General features: G+C 39.6%; 2 protein-coding genes across 3 annotated transcripts in view; one reads left to right on the top strand and one right to left on the bottom strand.

Moving 5' to 3' along the window:
* LOC139114825 (uncharacterized) overlaps nt 1-27,956 on the top strand; it is a 514,135-nt gene that overhangs the window by 405,897 nt on the left and 80,282 nt on the right. The gene's annotated exons all lie outside the window — the stretch shown is intronic.
* On the bottom strand, nt 86-27,736 carry LOC139114815 (uncharacterized). Of its 2 annotated transcripts, XM_070676757.1 has the most exons (9): nt 27,572-27,736; nt 26,996-27,109; nt 21,956-22,084; nt 20,266-20,546; nt 19,948-19,995; nt 19,013-19,128; nt 18,714-18,864; nt 1,364-1,462; nt 86-847 (listed from the first exon to the last, which is right to left on the bottom strand). In XM_070676757.1, the coding sequence occupies exons 5-9, from the start codon at nt 19,973-19,975 to the stop codon at nt 657-659; spliced, it is 585 nt and encodes a 194-aa protein (XP_070532858.1). In that variant the 5' UTR covers nt 19,976-19,995; nt 20,266-20,546; nt 21,956-22,084; nt 26,996-27,109; nt 27,572-27,736; the 3' UTR covers nt 86-656. The 2 variants fall into 2 exon arrangements, with proteins under 2 accessions (XP_070532858.1, XP_070532857.1); XM_070676756.1 differs by lacking the exon at nt 26,996-27,109.

Below are 27,956 nucleotides of genomic sequence, written 5' to 3'. Positions count from 1 at the left end.
CCTCCGCTTGATTTTGGACCACTTGGCGAATGTTGTATTTCATACTCTGGTGAAATTCGATATTAAATTCGTTACTGCGAATGACTCAAGTGTATTTTCAACATTTGTTTATTTACAAATGGAATGGAAATTGCGGATCAACATTAAATTGCTTTGTCATTTCTATCAATATTCAAAACCGACATCTTTAACGCAATGCACACATTGTCTTACTTCAAGTAGGATATACATATACTACAACTATAGTATTCTGAATGATGCTCCGACAAAGATTTCCTGGTTTGGGCTACTCTTATTGATTTGTCTCAACATTATATGAAATTTAACCTGATGTAGTAGTACTAATACTGCCGATGTAGTCAACCATCATGGTAGACTCAGTGCGAATAATATTTCAGTTCAGTTTAATTTCTATGCAAGCAAATATGTTGCGACAGGTGAGAGAAATAGATGATGCCAATATTTTATGTATTTTGATATGGTCTTATCAACAGGAGACTCCAGGAAAATTTAGTTCACAACTGGAAATATCGGCTTTTTTCTGATTTCAGTGGCAATTAATAGCTATCAACAGAAAGCCATCCTAGAATAATGTTTCTTGACATGAAGCATAGCACTATTCGGTCTTGCTAAATTGAGTGTTTGAAGACAACTATTCACAGATAATCTGCATACACTGGCATACCAAGTTCAACAAGTATTGTGTACAGGTTTCCGATGGTAGCGTCGTCACGCACATCCCAAGCTTTGAACACTCTTTCCATTGGTAATTCAGTTTGTCCGAATAACATTATTGTAGTTCCATCAAGCCCAATCCTATCTGCAACGGCTCTCCAGTCATGAGGGTCTAAAAAATCAAAAGAGCGTGGACATTTGTAGAGGAGAAGATATTTGACGAAAAACCAAAGTTGTGAGGTAATACAGCCAGTTTTGTTTAAAACCTCTACTGCTGCGTATTTTGTAGTTTACTTGCTAAGTTTGTAATTTACAATATAATGGGCACTGGTCTTTTCTTTACCAATGTACAAGATACGCCCACTGTTCTTTGATTGACACATGTACATGTTTTTTGTTGATCAAAATTTCACGAAAAGCTGCCACTCCAGTCGTTTCCATTACATTGTAGGCACTAATTTGTCAATTGCACAATAAAATACGAGCTAAAATGTTTTGTTGCGACTCTAAGATTGATGCTTTAAGTGTCTGTCACGTGTCGAAATCCGAGACCGTGCTCAGCGAGATTTCAAAATACAGACTGTCATATCACATTAATAATAATTACGTCTGTGTTTCATACAGGATGTATGCAAAGAAATCACTTTTTTGCGCAATATGTTACTTATGTGATCCATGGTTACAATACCTGCCGCATTGGAATCCCTTACACTCAACACAGCTATCAACTTCTGTCTAACTTTGAAAGGCATATTTAGAAGCCTAGCTTCATCATCACCTTTCGGACCTTTATGGGTAAAACAATGCAGCATCATTCAAAAATTAAACGCTTTTAAGTGGAATTATATCCTAAGGTTTAGTTTATGTCAACTGAAATTTGTCGGCGCAAACTTTGCAGGAAATTATTGCCTTTTTTTATCTTACACTTAATGGTTTATCTTATGAAAAGCTTTAACTTCAGTAGTAAAGTAAACGTGGACAACTGGGATTAAGTAAGAATTTTACACCCCATTTTATTCATTTATCTACATGAAGCGAAGGAAAATTTAACCATCCATGTAACTAAAGTATGACCCTGACCTATATATGAACTCACGCATGCGCAGCAGTGCATTGTCCTGAACTAAGCAGGGAAATTCCCTTCTGAGCATGTATAAACATGTACGGGAAATTCCGTGTGAGTCATCACCATCAAACTAGCCTATATAAAGGACCCCCGTTTCAGTCCGGCCGGCCGGTCGCGGAGTCTAGCTGATGTTGAACACGAAGTTCCTATCGGTACGAACTAACTTTCATATCCATTCAATCCATAATATCGTAGATATCGCTCCAGCGGTGGACTAAATCCTTCTTGTTTTTGTATTTCTAGCGCCTGATGAAATATGTCCTGAATAAGTTCTGACCCCGGGGCCTCCTCGTTCCGAAGGGTTGCACCTTTTTCTTGTATTTGTGTAAGCAGCTGTTTATATTGAACGTAATAATGTTTATACTTCTCTCTTCTTTTTGATACACCAGTTTTCCTTGTATTACATCAATAACGACACCAGGTATAGGAGTTAAGGCTAACAGTACCGGAACTGTCGGAATTGCTGCTATTACAGCAGAACTTACAAGAATTCCCTTAGTAATATTAAGAGCCATATCAATTCGACCCATTAATTTATAACTTCGTCGATATGCAGCACTTGTTCTTTCTATGTAATCAGCCAATTGTTCAACGCTTTCAACAACTGAGATGTGCATTTTTACTGTATATGTAAGGGGGATAAAAAATAATTGTAGTAATATAGAAAGACAATATGGCAGAAGGAGGAGAAGATATACCACTCCAGGATTTCAATGATGCAAATTTGAATGATGATGATGATGCTGAAACATCTTTTATTGACAATAATACCCCTGCAGAAGACGATACTTTCCAGGCTAGCTTAAGCGACAGACCCGCAGGTGAGTTGTTGATTGGACAGAGAGGGCAAATTACAGAGATAATGGCTAACAAATACTTAGATAGTAATAGGATTACTGATGCGCATAAACGAGAATTAATGCATACGAATGCTAGTATTAGGGATGGAGAGCTGTATTATCGAGACGCCAGGCTGACATATAATAAAGGCACGAAGTCTTTAATGCCCTCCTCAATAAAAGGTAAGGGAGCTGCAGAATTTAAAAGAGATATATTAGAATATCCACCAGAAATGGTAACACAATTGACTGATAATGAAGCGAAAACATTAATGAACAGGCAGGCCGATAGACTGAAACCCTACGACATTGGACGACTCAGAGATAGAATAACAGATTTACGAGTAAATTTTAGCGATAATGCCGATGAAATACATACTATAGAAAATAAAATCGATGAATGGAATAATCTAAACCCTGACTACAGAGCTTTTGTTGATGAATTAAAGATGGCGAATATGCGTCTTAATGAGCTTTCAATGAAAGAGATAAAATTACGTCAGAGCAGACAGAACTTACACCCGAACTCAGAACAAGACTAGCTAAAATTGATGATCGAATTGAAGTACAACATGATATGATCAGTGGGGCACGTGAAAGACTGGCGTCGACTAGGTCTCTTCGTGATGTAATTTCTGATCCAGAATTATCACTGAGACTGAAGCTAGCAGAGTTATTTAAACGAAATGGTATAACAATCGCTGCAATACTGACTGCCCTTGGAATGACAATATCAACAATTGCCCTGGCTGTGACTAGAGGAGGAGGAGGAGCAGGAGCAGGAACTGGCGGGTCTGGTTCAGGTCCACCCAAAGTATATACAAAGCGAAAGAAATTGTAAAGCAATTTGGCGAATGGTTAAAAACCTTGGCCGCAAAAAGTGCTGCTGCAATACCCGGTTTAATCGGTTCCCTTGTCAGTTTTCTATTAAAACAGCAGGATCGGTGGTCGGATTTGTTGGAGAACAGCTATGGATATTTTAACTGGTTTAACATTAGTCATTATAAATAAAATTATGTATTAATATGGCATCAACATGTTTGGTGAAAAGAATATTGCAAAGTTTCTTTCTAAAAATAAAGACCTGTTTGGTTTCTCTGTCGAATTGGAATGGTGCAAACTCCGGCGGGTAAATCGACATATCCTTCGAGCAAATCCAGGTGTCCGACTCAAAGATGATAATCTATATCATAACATATTAGCTTTCGTGAAGGAATGTCAAAAGACTAACTTCTTTAAGCGACTAGAATTCATAACGTCTTTCAGGAGATTGACAATGATGATATGGAAGCCATCATTTACAAGAATATTGGGTCCTTCAATTGATTCGCGACACAGGCAATCGATTTATCTTTCAGGCAGACGGAAATATTTATGTAAAGATGTGATTTTTCTTCTAAGTTATTATATACACGAAGTGAAATGTAAGATGTGATTTATTTTCTTTTTTTCTTCTACTATATACATTACACGAAAATGGGGTACGATAGAACATTATTACCGAATTTCACCAACCGAATACCGAAGGGAACGAAGTCAGAAAGAACTCATCATGTGATTGCTCATAATCCAAGTGAGGCAGATCCAGGCCAGACACTTATCATACGATGTCCGAAGTTAGAAAGCGGAGTACTCTTAGTTCCAGATACTTTCGACCTGGTTTTTGATCTCGAAGTAATGGGAGGTGGAACTACCCGTGTAGTACAAAATGTTGCAAAAAATTTGGTGGAGAGTATGAAACTCACATTTGAGGGCCAGGCACTTTCCGATTTGAGTAAATATAACCTCATTGAATGCTATCGTGATCTCTTCAAACATAAAAAGGAGAGATCGAACATGACACTGTACGGAATTCAGAACGAAAATCTAAGAAAATTGAGAAGTGGCGCGGCCGATGCAGATGCCGCCGTCGTGGGCGATAATTTACTTTTGACACATATAAAACAAAATATGCTATTCGTCTCACTCATCCCCTCATAACAGGTCATGGAGTTGCATATCCAAAAGCGTTAGGGAGTCATATTGAATGGGAAATTACGTTGGCACCCGCCCCCCAATTACTTGTCAGTAATAAACTGATTACAACCAATTATAAATTAAAAAACATTCAAATGGAATACGAGACATTTCTGACCTCGATCTCGCGAGGTCAACTGCTGGTTATTACAACGGTGGAAAAAGTTACCTTTACGAGCATATACATTATTTTAGAACAATCCCATTCAAAGAATCGGACACGGTTATCAATGAAAATATAAATGTACCACGACGTAGCATTAGAGGTATCGCTATACTCTTCACTAAAAATCAGAATCAGTCAGAACTGAACAGTGAACTTTTCTTTAACCCATCCATTGAATCTGTGTCTGTAATGATTGAAGGCATTGCAAATAAAGTGTACGCTCAGAAGATGATACCAAGACAATTTTGGCGAGAGGTGCGACGGTATTTTGCTGAAGATAAAGATTGGTGTGAAATTGATATAGATGAGGCCGATTATTTGAAGAATAAATTCTGTCTGTTTATCGATCTGCGTAGCTTTAAAGATATTGAGTTTCATGGAAATGGTTTAAAAGTAATGAACACAAAGGACGGAATTCAACTTGAGATCCTGAAGAAAGATACCGCGTGGGGTGGCGATGACGCTCACAATGATAATATATTTGCCCACATTTATGTTATCAGTGATGCCCTGGTCTCTATTGAAAATAGTAGATTAAAGTCTTTACAATTTTAAACCCGTCGTCCGTCCTATCGGCCATGTTTCTGCCAGCCATTCGCCCGTGTCTGGATTGTATAACTGCACACGTTTGATATCATTTGGCGCCATCATGATTTTACTACGCTTTTCACTACGGATTTCTCCAGCCTTTTTCCGTACAAACTGTACAAATTGTGCCGGCTCCGGCTTCTTCCCAGTTTCAAATAGATCTTTATAATCTTCAAAGTTCAAATGTTTTCTAACACAAACATCTTTCACCCCTTTATTTTTTTTCGTCTCCGAAGTTGGAGTTCGAAAAGCATACACTTTCGAGCGTATGCCGACAAAATCAAGAATAGGTTCACCATTCAACTCATCTTTAAATTTACCTATCACTTTTTTATTAATCTTCGGAAAGTTGGGGTCACTCATCCCACTAGTATCATATATAGACTTCTCACCATTCTTTTCCACATCTTCCGACTATATCATTGAAAGTTACGGTCCGGGTCCGGTATCGGTACACTGTAAACAAAACTGTCAGTATCCATGTAGGCTAATCGTATTCCAGGGAACTTGACCCGAAAGTAATTGTAATGCGTCTCATACATAAGCAGCTTAGAAAGTTCCAGTACTGCGGCGCCGATGAAAACTGGTTTTACATATCTATGCTCATCCGTTTTCAGTTCCAGTAGGGCACTGTCGCAGGAATCGCCATCCTCTTCGGAAGTTATGAAAGTTTATGTTTCATCTTTGGATTATACTTCTGAATCTTTTTACGTCCACTATCCGTGCCGTTCCAGTCCGAAACAAATTTAAAGTCTCTGTACTTTCGAACATCTTCTATTGTCTTACCGAACATTGCATTATTCATCAGCTTATAGAAATTCTTTTCGAAATCTGTCCCTTTGCCCTCATTTTAGTGTTAAAGTCAATATATTTCGCGAGACATGGAGCTTCATCGAAAGCAAGCACCCGATAAATCTTTTTCAATCTCATTCCCATCCGAAGATAGAATTCCAGCAACTTGTAGTGTAAGACATAGGACTCTCTATCCATCACACTTGTAATCAGTCGACCGCCCTGCCTCGGAAATTCATAGTGATGCGGTGCTAATGGCAAATCGCTGTGTTCTTCATGTAATTCGGCTGGTATTCTAAGTCTACTTCTAGAAAACTTGGTGGAAAGGTGGAACCAGGTCCCCACGCTCCGCCCGCCCCCCCGCTCCGCCGCCCCCCTTCTTCCCATTCCTCCCACTCTTCCATCGTCATCCAATGAAGTCCGCCCGTAGGCATTGCCTGACTCATTGCCCAGCCGTAGAGATTGTTTGCATCGAGATATTTTATTTCGGTCACCGGCTTCTCTGGATCGTAACTAACGTAAGTATTCCCGCCGGCGGGGCCAGCGTAAGCAGGATGATTTGTCTGTAAGTAATGAATATTACACTGGCTGATACCGCCTCGAATTCCCCGTTGTACGAAAGTCATCTGCTCAGCATCTTGAATGAGTTTAAACTTATTACCCGTGTAAAGTAACATAGCATCCCATGTCAAGCCAGGCGCTGACATGTAATGGGCCGGATCTAACTTATATGCTTCTAAACATGTGTCACGAAAATTTTCAAATATATTTGCAAGAAGTAGAACGTCAGTCTCACAATAGAATTCCATATAATCACGAATCGTCTTACATCCAACTTCGTCCCATACTCGCAATGCATGTTCGTAATCAGACTCAGAAATCCCCTCTTCCGTCAATTCGCTATAAAATTCCCCCTCTCCGGGAGCTCTCCTCTCCCAGTCTGTCAACCGAGTCTAAATATTCGTAGGGGAAGAAACCTTTCGCCCTTTGAATGTCCGGGTACGTAAGTGGTACTGCCGTCCATCCGTGGTCCGGCACAGTTTTTGCCAACTTCGCCAATGACCCCATCATCAGCTGAGCACTGTCCATAAACTTTATAGAAAAGAAACGTCTCTTTATCTCCCTCTTCCCTCCGGCAACAACAATTGAGGCGTGAAAAATAAATGTTTTCGAGAGACCCATAATTCCTCCATTGCTCGTCTTAGCTATAATTTTAGGCTCTGGTCCCCCTCCGGCGTCGATTTCATGTAATTCTTTCAAAATAAAAGAACCATCGTATCCCTTGAGGTTGTGAAAGTAGATAGGAATGGTTCTCGACGGCCGGCATCCTTCGCAATAGAAGGTCGCCTCCTCCTTCACTACTCGGTATCCTGCCGGCTCTCCACATGCAATACAGACTGGATCACATCCGTCGCGCCGGTAATTAGAAGGATCCCTCATCGGTATTATTTTCCAATAATACGATTTAGAATAATACTCGGCCCGTTCTTTCATATCCTTTAGAAAGTCTGTAACACAGGAGAGACCTGTGAATGTTCTTTTACCATAAACATGGGTCGGCCCCACCCCCGTTCCACCATAACATACGAAAGACAAATTGGAATGTGCCGGCCGGTCCCCTTCTCAATAATTGCCTCAGTATCTGCATAGACGACGTAGGGAGAAGGAACCTTCTTCCGATGTCCTTCAAATTGACACACTTCCTTAGGAAAATCTGGCTGGGCAGTGTCTGTTCCACAGTATACCTGATGTATTTCTAATTCTTCTGTTGACTTAAAACCTCTTTTACAAACCGGGCAAATACACTTCCGTCTGCGCTCATTCTTTCGATTAGTACGAGAATACGAAGGCGATTTTCCGCAGTAATTGGTACGAAGTGAGAACGGCCGCCGTCTTCGCCAACTATCAGAAGATATTTGCTATTTGATTCTATCACCTTCGGAACGGGCTTCACCTTCCCCTATCGGAACGGTTCCGTCAGGGGCTCCGCCAGGGGCACTATATAACACAGTTATGTCGGACGGGGAGCGGGATCATTTTCGTAGATCTGAAATACTTGAAGTTTGATGCCTGGATTTTGCTGCTCGAAGCGCCTGAATACAGTCAGATCGGCGGGCGTGGGCGTGGGAATACCTTCCCAACAGTAGTCAGCCATAAATGGGGCGTACGTATTCCATTTTCTCCTTACCTGACCACATTTCTTTTCACGAAACTCGGGGTCGGCCAACTTTAAACTTGCTACGATGGCGTATTGAAAACAGTTCTCGCTGCCCGAAGGTAGCACCAGATCGCTAACACAATGCTTATTTTTTAACCATCTGGGAAGTTGGACTCGTTCCGTTCCCGTAGGAGCCCCAGCCCCGAGTAAAACTTCTACTAGAATTACTTCAAAATTAAGTATCTCCTCGAGAACGAGACCAGAACCCTCAACATTTTCAATTGTATCAAGCATACGATCGTAGCGATCTATTAATTGTTGCCCCACATCCGATCCCGATCCTCTTACATCTTTTGTGTATGTATCATTTAATTTAACATACAATGAACGCGGTTGTGTATTACCAGTTTTCGGATCCGATAATTTGACTTCCATTTCGGTATAAACAGAGTACATCTTTCGTTCCGTTTCTTTGACCATACCTTCAATATCCACCAGCTCCCCGATATCCTTGACTCGCTTGACTTCAGGAAATTCTTTTCGTAAAACTGCTCCCTTGAATGCTGTATGTAATCGACGGGCCATAATAATCTTTATGATATATACTATCCTAAAATTTTTTAAAATGAAAAAATAATTATTCTATGATAGGTCATCAAAATCCACTATAATATTTTTGGCAGCATTTATTTGTTTATATATCTCGCCTAATCTTTCTAAGTCGACTAGTTCTTCCGCATCTTGAATTTCTGGTTTATTAGGCGCAGCACAAAATATTAATCTCTCAACAGTGAAAGAAAGAGCACGCTTACTTAAGCGCGGTTTAAATGCTAAGAATTCTATCTTACTACCTTTTCGGATATTACGAGGTACAATAGCAGGATTTTCTCGGACTGGCAATGGACTCACTGTTTTAAAACCGCAATCAATTTCTTGTACCATATCAATACATGTAGCGAAATCGTGAGCCCCTCTCCCTGTCCCTCTTTTAAAATACGCCACTGGCTGAGGCCCCTCGCTCCCTCGCTTCTGATACACTTTAGATGGATTGTAAAATCCGGTAGTATTCTTGGAGTGAGCGGCCAGGCTTGCAGCATAACTTTTAGCAGTGCTTGCATCGAAACTTTCACCTAGGGTACGGAATATTATTAAATCAGTAAACTTTTGAAGACTCGGTTGCCAACGAACACACATTTCATCGCATGTAGCAGGATCACCTCCCGAACCATATTTAGGTCCGATGTTGAAAACCACTTCTAGCTCACTGTCTACTATATAATAGGATCTACCAATGATTCACCAAATATGAGTTTCCCTTCGTCACTGATTTGAATATTCTCTTCTCCGGTTTCAAGTATTTTTATTGCAGTTGAAATAGAAAGGATTGTCATTGTCTTATCGTATATATCTTAATAAAAATAATTTAAAAAATTTTTTTCTATGATATAGTATACTAAAATGTCATACATATTCATAAATGGACCAACTGGAAGTGGTAAGAGTTACGATGCAGTAAATTTGGCGGAGGGACCGGAGGTGTATCACGTACCAGAATTTGACACTAGTTTTTCCAGCAACATTGCCGACTTTTATAATGGGCTCCCACGTTTCGATTGCCGATTTTCAGAATCAGTTTATAGAACATACTCTTAGTTTACAATGTCAGGCTGGGAGGAGGAGGGAGGAGGAGGAAACCTCCTCCCCCCTCCCTTCAGAACAATACATTATTTGTGACTCTTCCATAATTCAACATCTGACTTTTTCTCGAATCCGGGGCGTTTCCACGGAGTCGGAAGAAAAAAAGATTGTTTCTAGAGCATTTGACCATTTACCCAGTTTCATTATCATATTCAAAGATATGCCTTGGGATTATTGCAGGCGGAATGTGTTGACTCGAGCCAGGTCGTACGAAATAGCCGCCTTAGAAGAACTAGAAGAGATTCACAACAAGTTCAAACAGACTTTCTTAGAAATTTGCCACGACTACAGACTTCCATGTTTGGTAATTCGGAACGCTCTTACCCCCCTCGTTCTCAAGAATATACTTAATCCAACAATTGATACCGAGACAGTCGGGCCAGTAGAATATCCACGAGCTTTTGACTTTGGAATTGCATGGAGCGGCGGCCCTTCGGCACGCGATAGCTGTGGCCAGGGATTTTTAATAGACGGTTTCGGGGAGGAGGAACTTGAAAAAGCTTACTATCCACCTAATCAAGAACAACTAGAACAACCTCGAGTCTCACTCAAGAACATACACAAACTTCTTAACGCTTGTGAATCTGTGTATGCTTATAATGCTCCGTTTGACCTACGAGCACTTGACATTATGAAACCCTACGGTTCCGAAAGGTACTTTGAAGTTACTTGTCTATGGCTCATGTCAGTTGTGTACATTATACTTCAACCAGAACTTATAGATAAAGCTGAAAAAGGGGGACTCGAAAGAACGGACTGTGGTAACATGCGCAGTCGTTTTGAAGATCTTGCAAACTTAATATGTGCCTCCGGAGGAACTGAGGGGGTACCACCTCATCCACATACGGCCGAAAAAGATGCAATAAGTGAACATTACTTACGACAGTACATGATAAATACTTGGCCAGGTGGGGGGTGGAAGTGGGGTGGTAAACTGACACTTTCGGCTTTCAAGAAATTAAGACTTTTTCCATGGTACTTATTGAATAACTTTCGTAAATACTTACGTTAGTACTTAAGTAGTACTTGACAAGTACCATGGACAGGAACTTACGTAGTACTTGACAAGTACCATGGACAGGAACTTACGAAGTTCTAATAACATTTTCCTCTGGCTCCCAACTATTGAAACTTTCTGGATAACCTTTCCATTTTATCAGATAATATTTCTTTCCTCTAATTTTTTTCGTCTTCAAAATTCGTTCTACTCTGTACAGCTCGTCGCGTTCTGAAGGTGCGCTCTGAAGTTCATCGGAGTAGAAGTGCCAAGTATTTCCTCTCCATTCAGATCTTTTATTTTGTAAACTGGTGGCGTTCCCAAGCCAGCTGCGTACACAACTTTTGAAACCACGAAAATCTCCTCTGTCCAATTTGGTAAATATCCTTTCTTGAAAGTGGTCTTGTATTTTGTAATTCGGACACGTTCTCCCGGCTTGAATTCAGGGTTGGCTCCCCCGGCTGCCAACTCAGGACCGAATAGTGTATAAAATGCCTGCCAATCGTTCTCCTCTGTTACGTCCCTGGGTTTCATTTTGATACTTCCGTGAACGGTGTTATTGTAATTCTCGAGAAGTTCTGGTAAAATAGAAAGCCATTCACGTGTCTGTCTGTATGTAAAGTATTTCCACATCATCGTCTTAAGCGTCCGATTAAAACGTTCAACGACGCTAGCTTTTTTGTCACTGTAGGTGTGAAACCAGTGAATTCCCGACTCCTCCAACCACCCCTGCATTTTTCGGTTCGTAAATTCCCGCCCCTCATCTGTCTGAAGTTTGTCGGGTCTTCTCCCAGATTTCTTAATCACGTCTTGTAGCGCCTCTAATGTATCATCAGCCGTTTTTGACTGTATCGGCCTAGCCCATGCGTATTTACTGAGAACATCGATTACTGTTAGCATGTATCGAATGTTACGGTTCTCTTTTGCGAATGATGAAGGGAATTCCACGAGATCAGCTTCCCACTGAGCGTCTATCGATGTTACGAAAACGCGCCGGCCCCTTCGGAACGCGCCACGAGTACGAGGGACCGTTTATGAAGATTATAAGTTAGCTGAGTTTTTAACCAGTCCTGTACCTCTTTCTTAGTAACGTGGAGTCCACTGGCGCGTGCTGCGTCATACAATTTTTGTACACCTCCAAAACCAGTTTTCGGGTTGTAATATAATTCTCTAAGAGTGCCTTCAGCGGAGCCTTCGGCTTCAGCTTCCATAATTGCTATATTATACGAAAAATTTTATGTCGTACGGATGCCGTAAATGAAATACTAGTTTACTGAATGGCCTACTTTTCAATTGTCTGACCAGGTCCGTGGCCTCCCGTTCTGACACCTCCATTCCATATTCTTTAATAATAGTTTTGTTGTCTGTCTTGCTCGGTGTGTAAAAAAGTACTAACATCTGTATGTTTTCCCTAAATGGTTTACTAATACTAGTATATTGTTGAGTCAGAACCCAGACAGATAGTCCGTCGTGTCTTGCGCTGAAACCAAGTTTGACTAAAACGTCACTGCGCTTCTTCATATCTTTGGACGCGGCGCAGTCGTCGAGTACTATTAAAGTGTTTGTACCGACCCATTCGTTCCGTACGAAGGCTAGTGTATCATCCACAGCATCGAGTCCGACTGGAAACACAAACACATTGTCATCGGTGAAAATGAATCTTTTATTATACGTTTTATTGTTCATGAATGTCGGACAAATGAAAACTATATATTCGAATTTTCCTAGGTACGGACCGGTGAGGAGATCCATTACATATTCCGTTTTGCCAGAATTTGTCGGTCCAGTTACAATCATGTTGAATGGTACAGTTGCATACATCGGATCTATATACTGTACATTAATGTAATGAATATTGCTAAAGATAACAAACCAATTTTACCATATTCATGAATAGGGTCTGCGCCGGTCACTGCTGCTGCCCGTTCCGAAGCGTTCCGAAGGCCTTCGGGGACCGAGTCGTGTCATTGTGAGGTGGTGGTCCTCCGGGCTCGTCCTGCCACTTCACAGGATCCTCCCTCCCTTCCATCTCGTGTATAGCACTTTCTCGAACTTCCGTGTTTATATCACCATTCACCCGAAGGACATAGATTCTGTTGCGTATTGCAATTCATTATTATAACCTGAGATTGCCGGGCCCGAAAGGATGACCATCTCAGACGGTAAGAGAAGTAAATTGGGCGAGACTGCCATATCAAGTTTCGACACCAGTATTCATTATTGTGTCTTGATATCGCCGATAACTGATTACTTTGTCGGTATTGCGAATTTCATCTTCGAGGAGAACCCGAATTCTTTTCGGACTTGCTGTGCACTGCCAGTATCGCCCACAATGGTACTGCGAATATTGCTTGTGCGCCGAGTATGCAATATACGTAGGCTTCAGACTTTCGTTGAGGCGAGCGAGACCGGCCTTTGTTAGTCCCGAGTCTCCCTTCAGAGGAATGAAACTATTGTATTGTCCCTCCGATCCATCATTTCGGAAGAAATAATAGTGTGGTCTGTCTTTGTCGGGCAGTACATGTTTTTTCTTTCCAAAAATGGTATGTGTATAGAAAACGCCTCCGTCGGAGGAGAGGAAAAAGTCCCGACCGTTGTATATCGCTTTTGGCTGTCTAACGGGCCCACGATTAGTGTAATATTCATATCCATAACCAAGACCCTTATTTTGACCTTTTCGATAACGAAAGTCGGACTTCGTTGGGCTTATATTTCCAAATTCTGTACATAGAAGTTCATATTGGACGAGATTGTACGGATTGTCGCCCGCTTTGAAGGTGGGGGTATCGTCTGGAAGTGCAACGCCCATTTCGTGAAGGATACGACGTATTGTAAAGTATACATGGAAAACGGCAGAATGATCGTATTTGCGGAGGAAAATCCCCCCCTTCGGAACCGAAGAGAGGGTGAATGATATACCACAACCAGTAGTGCTACACCATACAGCGAAATTCAGTTGCTGGTCCCAGTATTTCATGTTTGGGCTGCCCAGCCAGACATTACTTTCTTTAGCTGTTCGATGAGTGATTACGTTATCTTTAAATATATCCCGCGGATGAAAAGTAAATTTTTCTGTCGGCGTTACATATATTTCTAAGTCCATGAGAATAGGTTTTATTCCTCCATTCGGTTTGGAAGGGGGAGTATCAGCATGCTGTACTGTGGTATGCTCGTCTTATTCAATTGAAAAGCAACTGGGAATAAGTCTGTACTCATGATTTGTGTTTCTATATACAGATAGATTTAAATGGAGGAGAATTTTCCATACTTCGGAATCCCTATCGGAATGGTACTAACATTCCAGACCATGTTAATATTATATTTCGGATTCAGGTTTAAACGAATTTTTTATTTTTTACTAAGAATAGATAACATACTGCAAACAATGGAGAATTTAATAAAGTCATCGGCAGCGGCAATACGCGTTCCGAAGGGTCTTCGGAACTACCTTCAGACGCTCGATCCATAATAGAAACAAAGCGTGAAAAAATACTCTGTGTCATCGCAAGTGGACAAAGTAAGTTATTTTTTGGTAAGGAGATTTCAGTTGCTGACGTAGAAAAATGGGGAGATGAAACAGTGAATAAAGCATTTAAAGTTTATGAAGCGAAATACAGTTCTCTTATAAGTGATACCATCACTCAAAGTTTCATAGATCTAGGAGCCCGCGCAATCAGTCAGGTAGTTCCAATCGATGACCGAGATAACTATGCCACTGATCTTAAAAAGGATTTTATTCTAAACAGTGAAATAAAACGATTATCAGGACGGATAGCGTACACGTGGGGGCCCATACTTGCTATAGTTTCCACCGGTTTAATTACAGGTAAACATTTAAATTTTAAAAAAATCGGGTTTAATATAGTACCTGAAATAAATGGATTCAACTTCGCCGACTCAGCAAACGGAAACGACCTCCACACCGCAAACGACGACCTTCCCGACTCCGTCACAGCGCAACATAGAGAAAGTTACAATGCCACCGAAGCATCCAGGGAGAGTTGCTGCGGGCAAGCGACTAGCGGAATGGAACAGGCAAAACAAGGAGAAGAAACGCCAAGCAATGGTGGGGGGAGAGGGGGGGAGGGGGGAGCGATGCGGTAGCGGCAGACCTACCGCCTACAATGAAAGAACAGTGTGATAATAATTCACACTGGTATAATAAATGTTATCTTGTTTTAGGAATTGTGGGAGTTTCATTGACTGCATTAGGGCTATATTGGGGCGTGCTCGACATACCCCCTGTCCCCCCGGAAACCGCGGGAACCGCTTCAGAAAGCGAAAAAAACAGAGCACGTAGCAGCTCCCTCCGGAACAGTTCCGACAGGGGAGGGGGAGGGAGAGGGGGACCCAGCTCCTCTACATTGTATGAGATGGATTAACTCCCCATATTTTTTATTTTATTTTTTTATTTTATATACTAGTCAGCAATCATGGATATTAAAACAGTTGTAAACACAATGTACGATGGTATTGTAATCGCAGGACTTGCGATGGGATATCTTATGATCTCCAGCAAATTTCTGAAAATAGAGGTTGGCGATCCAAGTCGACCAAATTTAACTCGATTGGCAAAATTAGGCGGTGCGACTGCTGCCGCGGTTGCGACCAAAGATCTTCTTGAACAGAAAAATATTATTCCTGCAGAACCTTATACTTCGTAATAATAATATTCATCGAACATTTATACTTAGTAATATATACATACAACGTACAACAATGATCATTTGGATTGAAAGCAAACAGGTGAACCTGTTACTGTTAATTTTTACCCTTGTATTGACACGACACAGTTTACGAAGATAAGACTGCTAGAGTGCGGACTATATAATTCATGGCATAACATAACATCGACGAATAATGTAATAAAATATCAGAAGGTGACCAACCGAAGAAGACTAAATCAATACGTCCAGGTAACTACAATATCGATACGTTAAACAAAGCAATCGGGTTGAAGCAAAAAATTAATTTTGAAAAACATCTGCCGACAAACCATGTTTATCTAACTTTGGCTAAAGATGTTAAAGTTTATTTCAATGCTACAGGTAGCTTTGCCAACGTAGTTGGTTTTTCAGATAAACCTGAGGACAACCCAGTTATAAAAAGTACTATTAGTCCGAAGAAAGTGGATTTCTTAACAGTCACTAAATATATAGTTCATTCAGATGTAGTCGATGTTACTGGAAATTATGTTTCATTTGGTTCGGGTGCCTCCGGAGGATACATACAGGGGAAAGTATCGAACTGTTTACAAATACTTCCCATCCGGGATACGAGAGAAATAAGTGAAAAGGTTACTTACGATTTTAAAAACGGAGCAATTTCTATGCCATTGAGAAAAGGGGAGATTACATGAATTCAATGCGTATCTGGATAACAGATCAGGATGGTAACATGATCGATTTCAATAACTGGCCAATTAGCTTTTGTATTGAATTATTGTAGCCGTTCCGAAGCGGGCCCGGTGTAACCCTATCGGAAGATAAACCATCCCACGACTAATCCTCCAGCAATATAGATCATCTCATATTTCTTTTGCTCAGGGCTGGGTTGATAATAATCTGAGAATTGAACTGCCCCTTCCGTTCCGATAGGGGAACGGCTTTGCACCGCTTCTGCTTCTTCCAGGATTTCTGCATCTGTATCTCTTAATTCTACCGCAGCATGCGCGTCCTTTGCTTGATTTTCTCTTTCCCAGTCAGCCTGTAGTAATCTTTTTTCTGACCAGACGTTGCGATCATGTTCAAATTTTTCTAATGCTTTATCATGTCGGACCTTTTCTCTTCAATAAGAGCGTCACCATTCCCAGAAAGCTTTTGTCCGATAATATTTCCTCCTGTGAATGCCGTTGCATTTAATACAGCACCGAGAACTGTCATTCCTATAGCTGAAGCCATGACTGTGTATTGTATATTACAAGGTATTATTTTAATTTTCACTGTATATAGGTCCCTACGGAGTATGTCTGATCCAAGTGGCTTCGGTCTAGGTACAATTCGTATGCAAAATCTTGAGCTTGAAGATCTGAGTGATGTTAAAGTTAACAATAATACTAAGATGGCTGCTAATCATAATAAGGATTACGTCCTTCGTTATAAAGACCGCGAAAAATATTTCGTTTTAGCCAATGCCGCGGCGCCACCCCACGAGCATGCTGTAGAATTTTCCGAACTTAAAGACATTGATGAAACTGTAATTGACGCCACAAAGGCTTCGAATGATCCTACTCCTTTTGCTCTGACATGGGATTCGGCTAGTCAGAAATTCATGCCTTATAATGTGCCGCGTAACATCTTAGATATATTGGATAGTGAAATTGCAGGAGGTGTTGCTGAACCACCAGGAACTCCGAATGTGATTTATTTTGATAGCAATGTAAACAAATATAAATTGTTAGATTTTCGTAGTTGGCTTACTCCTACAAATCCATACATTGCACTTCTTGGTATACCGATTCACCTTAAAATTAGTCCTCTTAATACAATAATGAAGGCAGATAATACACTAAGAAGGTGGATAAACGAGGGGGAGAATTATTGCTCGTATACAGCTAGCGGAGTTCCAGTTAGATTATTTTGGGACACAACTTTAAAGAAACTGGGTCTTAAAAGTGTCGGTGATGAGGCAGCTGTTCTCACTTTACAGACAGTAAATCAACAGATGACTGATAATATGAAAATACTTCAACATGGTACAGTTCTCATTAGATGTGTAAAGTTAGCTACTGGAGATGAATTTGACGATTTGGTTGGATATTATGCTATGAAAACAGATAACAGAACAACTTGTGATATTATCATAAGTATTGATAAAGATCGGGGAGGGGAAATGAGTATTGAATGTTTTGTTGGTGGGAATAGAATAGAGAACGACTTAGGAACTACATTTGTACGTAGAGATAAAAGAGTGAACACTTTAGATATCAGTACCATTCATCTGAAACGACTCATATTATTTGAAGTAATGGTCTTTCGTCATATTTTAAGTTCAGAGGAAATTACTAAAATTTTATCTATCGGGTGAACAAGTTCGCACCGATAGGAACTCCGAGTTCAGACCTCAGTCATGCAGTAGGAAAAATTCACATCAGCTAGACTCCGCGACCGGCCGGACTGACAACGGGGGTCCTTTATATAGGCTAGTTTGATGGTGATGACTCACACGGAATTTCCCGTACATGTTTATACATGCTCAGAAAGGGAATTTCCCTGCTTAGTTCAGGACAATGCACTGCTGCGCATGCGTGAGTTCATATATAGGTCAGGGTCATACTTTAGTTACATGGATGGTTAATTTTTCCTTCGCTTCATGTAGATAAATGAATAAAATGGGGTGTAAAATTCTTACTTAATCCCAGTTGTCCACGTTTACTTTACTACTAACTTCAGCAGAGCAGTGTGGTACTTGGAAACCCATTAAGCATTGATACTACACTGTTTTCGCTGTTTTGATTGTAATCTTCAACTCTACGAAGTATTTTCACGCTTCTTTCCTGAGGATGCCACAACTTTTTCCACTCCAAACCTTTAAGTAAACATTTGTCTTGCGTTGAAGGATGTATTGCTTTAACAGATGCTAAAGTCCATAGCAATTAAACAATCATAAGAACTCAAACAGTCTTTCATATTATTTTCTCAATATATCAGAATTCTTACCTGCTGTTCCTGATGGAAAGTGTTTTCTCAGAACTTCCCCGATGTCTTTCCGTCCTAAATCTTTTTCAAGCACTTTTACAAGATGGCGTCCTTTAGGTTGTGGATTCATCTTTCCCCAGTAATCGATGAAATTACAAACACTATACTTGTTCTGCGAGGAATAAATAAACAAGTGAGAGCTTGAAGTACCACATTGAAATTAAGGAGTTATATCTATATATTTCGGACAATTTTTAAAGATCAACAAATACATGGCTTTTTAAGCGACGAGATTTGGCGGTATTTCACCTTTTACATACCTCACCAAGCTGCTGTACTTGTTCATCGGACAGAGGGAATGTACTAACTAAGGAACTGAACTGTGATTTAGTGAACTCTGATAGGCCTTTCAATTCTCTGAGAAGATCTTTTGGCTCTGTAGAAGAATAATACAAAGAACCTTTACAAAGGAAATATTGAGCGTCAAATATACCTGTTAACTTCTGGTTCTCTTAATCTGATGTGGCAGCTGAAACACTGCATATCTCGTGACCATAGAATAGAAATCACTAAACAGTGTCAATAGCAATCATTCCTGAAGTTAACAATTGCGCAAACAATACTATGCGTCACCAAAACACACTTGTTCCTTGGTACAAACAAACAATACTATGCGTCACCAAGTCAAAAATCGAGTTTAGAAGACAAGTCAAATCATTGAGGTAAAACTTAACATAATTTGTTTCGATGAATTCTCAGTTGACATAGTCGTGCTGCAAACTACAGACACAAATAACAGACACAGTTTTGTAAAGTGAAATGTTTTCCAAGAAGACTTGTTGTGGTATTTTATGACAGATAAACATAGGTTGATATATAGCCGTGGAAATAATATCTGAATAATGCAATTGAAATTCATTTCAAAATACATAATTTTCTGTCCCTGTTCACATATATTTAATTTAAGGCTTGTCTGATTCTACATAAACACAAGTTGGCACAAATCTCATAAACACATAACATGGAATATATTATTGACACATTTGATGGAAGGACTAAGGATTTTAAAAGGCTCTTCCTGGCATGGGGACATTATATCTGATCAGTAATACACAAAACCTTTAAAGTGTGGCTGCTACAAACGCGAAACTAGTTTTAACTCATACATACAAATTAATGATGGCGCCATGGCAGCGATGTAGATAGTACAAACATACAGACGCCATCAAAAGGATCACCAGGTTAAGTTACATACCTGAGGAAGCAATGCTCATTGCTTGCATCTTTCCTGCCAGTGAAGAATCTGTCATAGGGAAGTAAACACTTGTAAAAAGTGAAGTGAAAACATTACATCAAGATTCGTCCATATTATACCATAGACAATGGTCACTCCAATAAACTTTTGAAATATTTTATTTAAAGACAGGAAATAAGCTTAATTGGCTAATTGCATGGGTTCCTGATGATGACTGAGCATTGTCTGGGTACACTTTTACAACGTTATGATAGTAATTAAACTTTGTAGTATTTGCAGTTTGACTGGTTTGGTAAGATTGCTTCAAACGTTACTTACCATTTCTTTTTTCTTTCAAATGTTGTTGTAGGTTATCTACAATTAGCTGTTGTCCATTTTCCTGTAATGCTGTTTCGAGAGTCGTCACAGTAAAGGACCTTCCTCTCTTATGCCAGCATGCTTGTAACCAACCGACCTTTTGGGATGCTATGTCGTTGGAATTCTCTCTAGCTATAGTGTCGAATTCTGGATCCGTTAATCAAGCTCCCGACAAACTGCTTTACATGTTGGTACATCAATGCTCTTGCTGATATATCTGATGGCTATTTTAACCCTTTCATCTGTAAAGTACAAACATTAATGATTACAGCCACATCGGCATTCCGATCTTCCATAGTTACCTTGACTTCTCATCAAACAGAAACAAGGAAAATGAAATGGTGACGTAACTTCAGAAGAAAAAGAATCTGACATACCAATCCGATATCATCCAAGGAAAAATGAATTTTAACCGGAGTACACGGAATTTTATGATGGGCAGACCGCAAAATATTAAAAAGTAAGTGAGTAAGGTAAGTAGATAGTTTGGAAATGAAGAGTAAAATAAATGCAATCAATGCAGATAAATTTAACCAATTACACGTTGTATCTTCCACATTTTTCGCAGAGAAAATAGTTCGTATTACAAGCTGAACCTTTGGTCATTCCTCATTTTCCAAGTATGGCAATCGCACATAATCAGGTGACGGATTTTTCAGTGGGATTTATTAACAGAATGTATCAGGAATGAAACTGCAAGGCATTGATTGTCGAATATCACCCATACTTAGTTTGCATTGCAAAGAATTCTCAAAATAATGCTTTTCCCGCTAAGACGAATGTGTTTCATGGCGTCTCGAAATAGGAAGTGTTGCTTTGAATTGTTTTAACGCACTCAGATAAAAAAAGATAAAAAAAAAAATCCATCAAAAAAGTTTGGTTATATTACTCGCATGACTTTCCTGATTTTGAAAATGGTTCTAGTCAGTTATCAGAAACAAGTTTTTAATCTCAGGTACTTTTATTGGTTCATAAGGATCTTGTCTGTAATAAATTCGTTCACAGCAGAATAATGTGATAATACCGGTATAACCTCTGAAAATATCGAACTTATCCCTGCAAAATTTCAAGTTAATATATGAGGTTCTATTCTGTGTTTTGAAATGAAATCGTTTACTCAAGGTATCCAACGGTGTGTTGTTGAAGTCGATGCTTGCTCTCTAAGATCGGATTAATCAGATCTCCTTCGTCATAATTTTGATTGTGGCTTATTCAGTCATTTCCACAGCATCTCAGCTTCATTTACTCTAGACTGAAGTATTGTTCTGCTCATAGACTGTAACAATCACATGTCACAGGCTGTTTCGGAAATGATTGTCAACCCGAAGCCTGATTGCAAATGCGTTAAAGTGTATTCTTAAATGTGCCATTCCTAGTTCACCGCTAAATCCAAGATTGGTAAAAACGGTGTTTAGTGACCAGAGAGAGAAGAAATTGACTAGTCGGGAAAGGAACCGGAACTTGGTCAAGTGTTGCTATAGGTGAAACCTTTTCAAGCAATCCTTAAGATGTGACCATTGCTCTGATCTGATGCTCTATATTCGGGAAACATCAGAATAAACTGCACCATACTTGAAGAGTATCTTTAACTGACATTCTGGAGGTAGGACTAAATAAAGTCGATAGATTTTATATCACTAAATCTGCTTACCTGCCATGGTAACCTCTTTGCGTCGTTTGGTCGATATGCAACCGTCGACCAGCAACTGATATATTATTCAATTGACTGTAGAACACTTGAGGTAACGACCCGTGCTGATGTCTTTAACTTTCTCGAGTCCTACATGAACAGATATCATTGATGTCATATGACTGTTTTAATGTTGTATTCTTGGTTTGTTGTATCTCATACCAAATGTTCGATGACAATATCACCTAGAGTTTTAACTAATACTTGAAACCTACAAGATTTTGGTAGAGTGAAGGCGTTTAAACTGTTTGAATTTCTTTTAAATAAGGTTTATTTTCCATTTTGAGATCAATTTAAAGAATATCTGCTGTTCATCGTTAATAGCAAGAGCATCATCATACCTTCATTCAACAAATACTGCATAGAAAAACTACGGGCTTACTTGACGGTAACTGAACTTCTTCACAGAAACAGTGCTTACGATGAGAGCAAACGGAAAAAAAACCTTTTAAATAAACATTAAAAAGTCTACTAAAAAAATTGGTACTTTTGCAAAACTTATTTTAAAAGCTGAAAAAGCACTGCAATTCTTGTTCCCAACTGAAGATGTTTCAGTTAAAATAATTCACTGACACATTATTTTTCATTTTTTCTTCATATTATAATTTTACAATTCAGCAAACGATGCGGGAGGTATCAAGAAAACAACAGTGATGTTTGTTTCTTCGCTGTGGCCGATATTCTGATGCAAAGTAAGATGCCTTTTTTTGTGAATTCGCTAACTTGATCGTGGAGATCAGTGTTCAATATTTCTAACGAGTTCAAAGTATATGATATCCATGAAGTAGTCATCTTGCTCTCATCACTATCAAGTAAATGTGGGGTAGAAATGTGATCTGATGCTGATGCGATCGATCTAAAGTGAAGAATGTTTGCCATACTTTCTGGCGCTGTGGCTTTAGTGCATCGTTTACTGTCGACTCTGACTAAGTCTGACTAAGTCGACTGACTAAGTCTGACTAAGTCGACTAAGTCTAAGTCTGACTAAGTCTGCCATTTACAAACTTATCTTCGTTGATTAAAACGAACTGAAAACGTTTTAAAAACTCTAAGCAAGGACAGCTTTCGCTGTCTAAGGTACAGCTCGCAAAGTTGCCGGTTGTCCTGTCGATACACACAGCACCATTCAAAATTGGTTTATTGAGATGATGAGTCAATAACAAGTAGACGTAACCCCATTTTCAAAGTCTCAACACAGATGATTGTGTACATGGTACAAGCTCAGCCTTACTTTAATGGAAAACCCAAATTTTGACAAAAAGCAATGTGTATCAACTTTACGATAAATGTTCAGAACTGCACACGGCGGAATATGATTCTGCTGCGAAAAATGATGACACATCTGGTTTAGCTCGAGGTCCGCAAGAAACAAACCGTTTCCTTTTTTTAAAACTGACCTTCAAACAAAATATTCCATGTACAGCTAAATTTTATGTGCGACATGCGCGTGACACTGTGAAGGCCGAGTTACACGAAGCAACTCGCCGAGCAACTCGACGAGCAACGCGGTAGGCAACGCATCAAGCGACGCGACTGGAACAGTTACACGAGGCAACTCGTTAGGCAACTTGTCGCTAGTTTCCTTACAAAAGATTACGGTGAGCATGCTTGAAGAGCGGACTGTGTTTCGTGGTGGCCCATTATCAAAACGGTTCTCTAGATCGTGGCAAACCGCAATATGACTCGACCACAGAAATAGTAATATTTCAAATCGTCGAATTAAAGGAAACTCCTACTAAATAATCTACAGATCGGATTAATGAAGGATATTTTCGAAAAATCTTACTAGAAGTGTCGTGATAATCAACATATAAAAACTCTAACTAAATAATTGTACAGCTAGAATTATTTCGAATATTCTTATAGAGACATGTTCGTCATGTCGAGATGGCTTCACGGGTATGCTTGATTGGTAACATAGGGTAAGGACAGAATTAACAGAAGGGTGGTGCGATTGAAATATTAACTGGTTGCCTTGAAAATGGTGACTCTCCTCCAAGCTTGCGTACGAAATTGTGGCCTTCCTCTAAATTCATGAACCCCCCGTCTTGATTTTAATGCCAGAACATATATAAAAGTGATAATTGTTATTTTCTAAGAATTATTAATAGTTCAATATTAACGGGAAAATGTTTTTCCCCACCCGGGCCATAATGGACGAAAGAAAACTTTGTACAAAATAATGTACAATACAAAGCCGAGTACACTATGGAGTCACGAAAAGTTTACTTGAGTCCATGATTGTCCTGCAGGGGGTACACTATTTTTGGTTAATAGTTTTGGCATTACCAGGGAATTTATAAAACATCTGAGGCCACAATACGAGACATTTGGATATTTTATCAGTAATTATCTGGGGAATAACGTCACAAATTCTCTGTATTGACAATGATGTGATTTAATTTTATCTAAAGATTAAAATTTTACGGCACAGTGAAACAGCAATAAGCTCAAATCAGAATGAGAAATTTCAAAATCAACTTTTCCGCGACACTGTAAAAAGGCTAGCTTGTGGTCATGAGGAGGGTGGTCACGCCGGCCGCGGCCTTCCATTGTACTTGTAGAAACTTGAAAATTTGGCCATTGAAATGGTGTCATTTTGTGGCATTTTCGGTGCATTTCAGACATGTAAAAGCCATGAGTATTAGCTGTTCTGCAACACAAAAATGATGAATACTTTGTGACAGATCATGGTGCGATGCAACGGTGTAGTGTTTAGGGACGGGTGTCGTCAAATTCGTTCAATGACAGCAATATCGGTCAGGTATCGATTAAAGCCCGTCCTGGAATATGCGTATCAGTCATCATTAATGCACCAAATAAGGACATAGTTTTTAAATAAATAAAAAAAATAACTTAGATATTTTAGGTTTGCCAAAAGTTCTTATAACACGTAACCCGACGTGACAATCGTGTGAATGATGGCATATTTTATTCTGGGGAACTTTGAAATACCGTCGCTACGAATAAAATTTGAATTAATAAAATACATTAAGTTATTAAAATACAAATTATCAGCCCATGGTTAAGATTAACGGTACGAAATATTGTCGCACAATAGGTCATGTATGTTCATTATTCTAGCAATTTCAGCTTACCAGCGAGCGATCGTTGAATCGCACAGTCTACGAATCCATGAAGCATAGAATGCATCATGGAGGGCAAGACTGATGTCGGACATCTTGAGCCTTCCATGTTCGTAAGTTCCAATCAATGTGAGTCTTTTTATTCTGTCAGGCCCATTATTCCATAAAAAACTTGAAAATTGCTTGATTGATCGGCTTCAAAAGTTCATCAAAAGCACCAAGAATTAACAATACGTAAAACAGTTTTAGAAGAGCTACTAATTGGATGATAGTGATTTTACCATACAGACTTAGCTTACGCTTTGACCAAAGTTTCAAAACGGTCTTAATCCTTTCGATTTTTTTTCTCCCAGTTAGCCTAAGTAGAAGTCTTAAACGGTCGTAACCAAAGCAAATGCCTAATATTTTTTGGATGAAGATTCCAATTCAAACCAGCCGAGGTGTCGCGTCTATTTTTCCATAAACCGAGCCATAGTGCTTCGGATTTACTAACATTCACTTGAAGGACAGACACTTGTCCAAAAATCTGAACCATGTGAAATTCTGTGAAATTGGGAAAACGTTTCGCAATTCGCCTCCACTTATCTGCCTTGAAAAAGGCAATTTTTGTTCTCTTTAGTAGCCCTCAGGCTCCTCATGGAGAGAATGACCTGGTGTAGGCGCAAGCATAATGACACTTGATACATTCGTCGTTTCGCAAAACATCTCGCAAATTGTCCGTTTTGGTGTACAATTTCGATTAATTGATTAATTCTTTGGTTAAGAAAATATGTTGACATTTTTTTGATGTATAGGCCTAAGAGGAAAATACTTATATCACGATGACGTGGCAACGATCGAGCATATTAGTCAGAAAGTTTTACTTCCACATTGTCTTTCGTCAGGCTGATTGTATTCTCTGTGTCGCCCCGACCTGATCGATGCGTTCTATACGTGTAAATATCAGTCCATATATAAGGACAACAGAGAATATTGATGGCTCCTGGAAATTATCATTCAGCAGTTTATCTAATATTGAAGCGGTTATTCACCAGTTTACCGAAGATTGAAGTAGAATTGATAGAGAGGGTCGATATTGTTTGGATTTGTCTATAGATTGATTGATTTATTGACATATTGATTGGTTGATTTTTTTACAGTTTATAGTATATTTCCTGTTCGAGTTTTGTAAATTTATATGTACTAACTAGTTACAATCGATGAGCCCAAACAGAATCACTGTTCTGCGCGTGAGTAGAGGTCAAAGGTTTCTTCAGGCGACGCGACCAAGTGTGTATACACGGGGCAACTCGTCCAAGCGACGGGCGACGCGTCGCCTGAAAAACCGACATGTCGGTTTTCCGGGCGACGTCGCCTGACCACCTCGGGCGACGCGACGATATCATACAAACGAAGCAACACGACAGGCAACTCGCATTGCCTGTCGTGTTGCTCGTCGTGTTGCTCAACGAGTTGCCTCGTGTAACTCGGCCTTGATAATGTTACCCTAAATTTGACACATGTGGACAATGTAGATACGTTTTATATTTCGGCCCATCAAAATACACTTTTTTAGTCAACAGACGTCCATTCTTCTGATGTTTACTTTAAATATGCATTGATGTGAACTTTGTGTATCTATAAAAATGTAGTACTTATTATAAATATCTGAAATATCTGAAGTAGATTGTTACAGCTATTACACATCGTTTCCACCTGTATTTTTAGATGTGAGTCCTTTTACATTTACTTTTCTTCACTTAATCACGATAAGATTAATGTCATACATTTTCAGTCTTGGTAATAGCGTTTTCAATATTTCTAGAATTCTATAACGATGAGAAATGCGGGCAGAAACGGTGTCTGAAGTTTGTTCTGCAAAGACGTTTTCTTACTAGCGGTATACCACTAGTACTATAAATGCCATTCCACTTACCCGGTAAATAACAATTGGCTCTGAGTTGGTTGAGTGCACTGAAGCGAGTACTGGGCTATGGTTAGAACTCAGTTCAAAGGTCAAACATTTTTAGGTCAACTGTGGTAGTTTTTGCTGCAATGTTTAAGTGTTAAGCATTATTGCTAAAACTGAATGTTGAACAATGCACAACGAATGAACCTTTAGTGTGCGCTCGTTCAAAACACTGAGTCTTTGCCTCAAAATCAATGTGTACAGTGTAGAGAAGGTGTCCAAGTTGACCTCTACTGCCATATCCCTTTGGGTGAATACCGGGAGTGACATAGGCTTGGAAATGTTCAATACTACCCTCAGATGTGTAACAAGATGGTATAAGTGTAAGCAAAAATGCGTGATTCCTTAGCGGGGACTTACTATAACTGTATGACTACCAACTGTTACCCAAGCATAGTTTCCGTTTAATAAGGCCGTGGGTTCCGCGTCTGCAAGCGAATGCCGATTTTCTCTTTAACAGTAAATGTAAGGTTTTAAGGCACGATTGTGACTCGCTGGTTGACATATATTGAGAGGCTTCCAATAGAACTTTTAAATACTGACCTTAAACTCTAGCGAGTTCCCAGGCAGAAATGTCCATATCAAAGGACAACTGGACGCTCTGGACGCTAAATAACACCAGCAGCAACAAGTACGAGAGCTTGCTGGCTCTGTGGCTGGCTGTAACCCGGAAATGACCTAAATTTTAGCTGTCGGTTCTTTGAAATGGCAGATATTTGCAATGAAGTGAGCATTTTATACTTCCGGTTCGAATTCTCTTTGCATTAAAATAGAATACTGGCATGAAGAACATGTTTATCACATGACTTTTTTTTTTCATTTGCCATGAAGATCACGGTCATTGATCTTTATTTACCATGAAGATCAAGGTCATGAAGATCAATTGCTTTTTTTATCATGGCCAAACATGTCAAGTCCTGCAAAGTCA

Source organism: Ptychodera flava, chromosome 16 (genome assembly GCF_041260155.1).
Source record: "Ptychodera flava strain L36383 chromosome 16, AS_Pfla_20210202, whole genome shotgun sequence".
NCBI classification, from domain to species: Eukaryota; Metazoa; Hemichordata; class Enteropneusta; family Ptychoderidae; genus Ptychodera; species Ptychodera flava.
The sequence above is the reverse complement of the archived record's forward strand: the minus strand, read 5'-3'. Positions and strand labels throughout refer to the sequence as shown.

Excerpts from the sequence above, each read along its gene's own strand:
- LOC139114815 (XM_070676757.1), bottom strand. The coding sequence starts at position 19,975 with ATGCAAGCAATGAGCATTGCTTCCTCAG. Across the intron at positions 1,463-18,713 it reads CTTTCCATCAGGAACAGCAG|GTCCGAAAGGTGATGATGAA; the intron begins GTAAGAATTCTG and ends TTACCCATAAAG. Across the intron at positions 848-1,363 it reads AAGGGATTCCAATGCGGCAG|ACCCTCATGACTGGAGAGCC; the intron begins GTATTGTAACCA and ends TTGATTTTTTAG.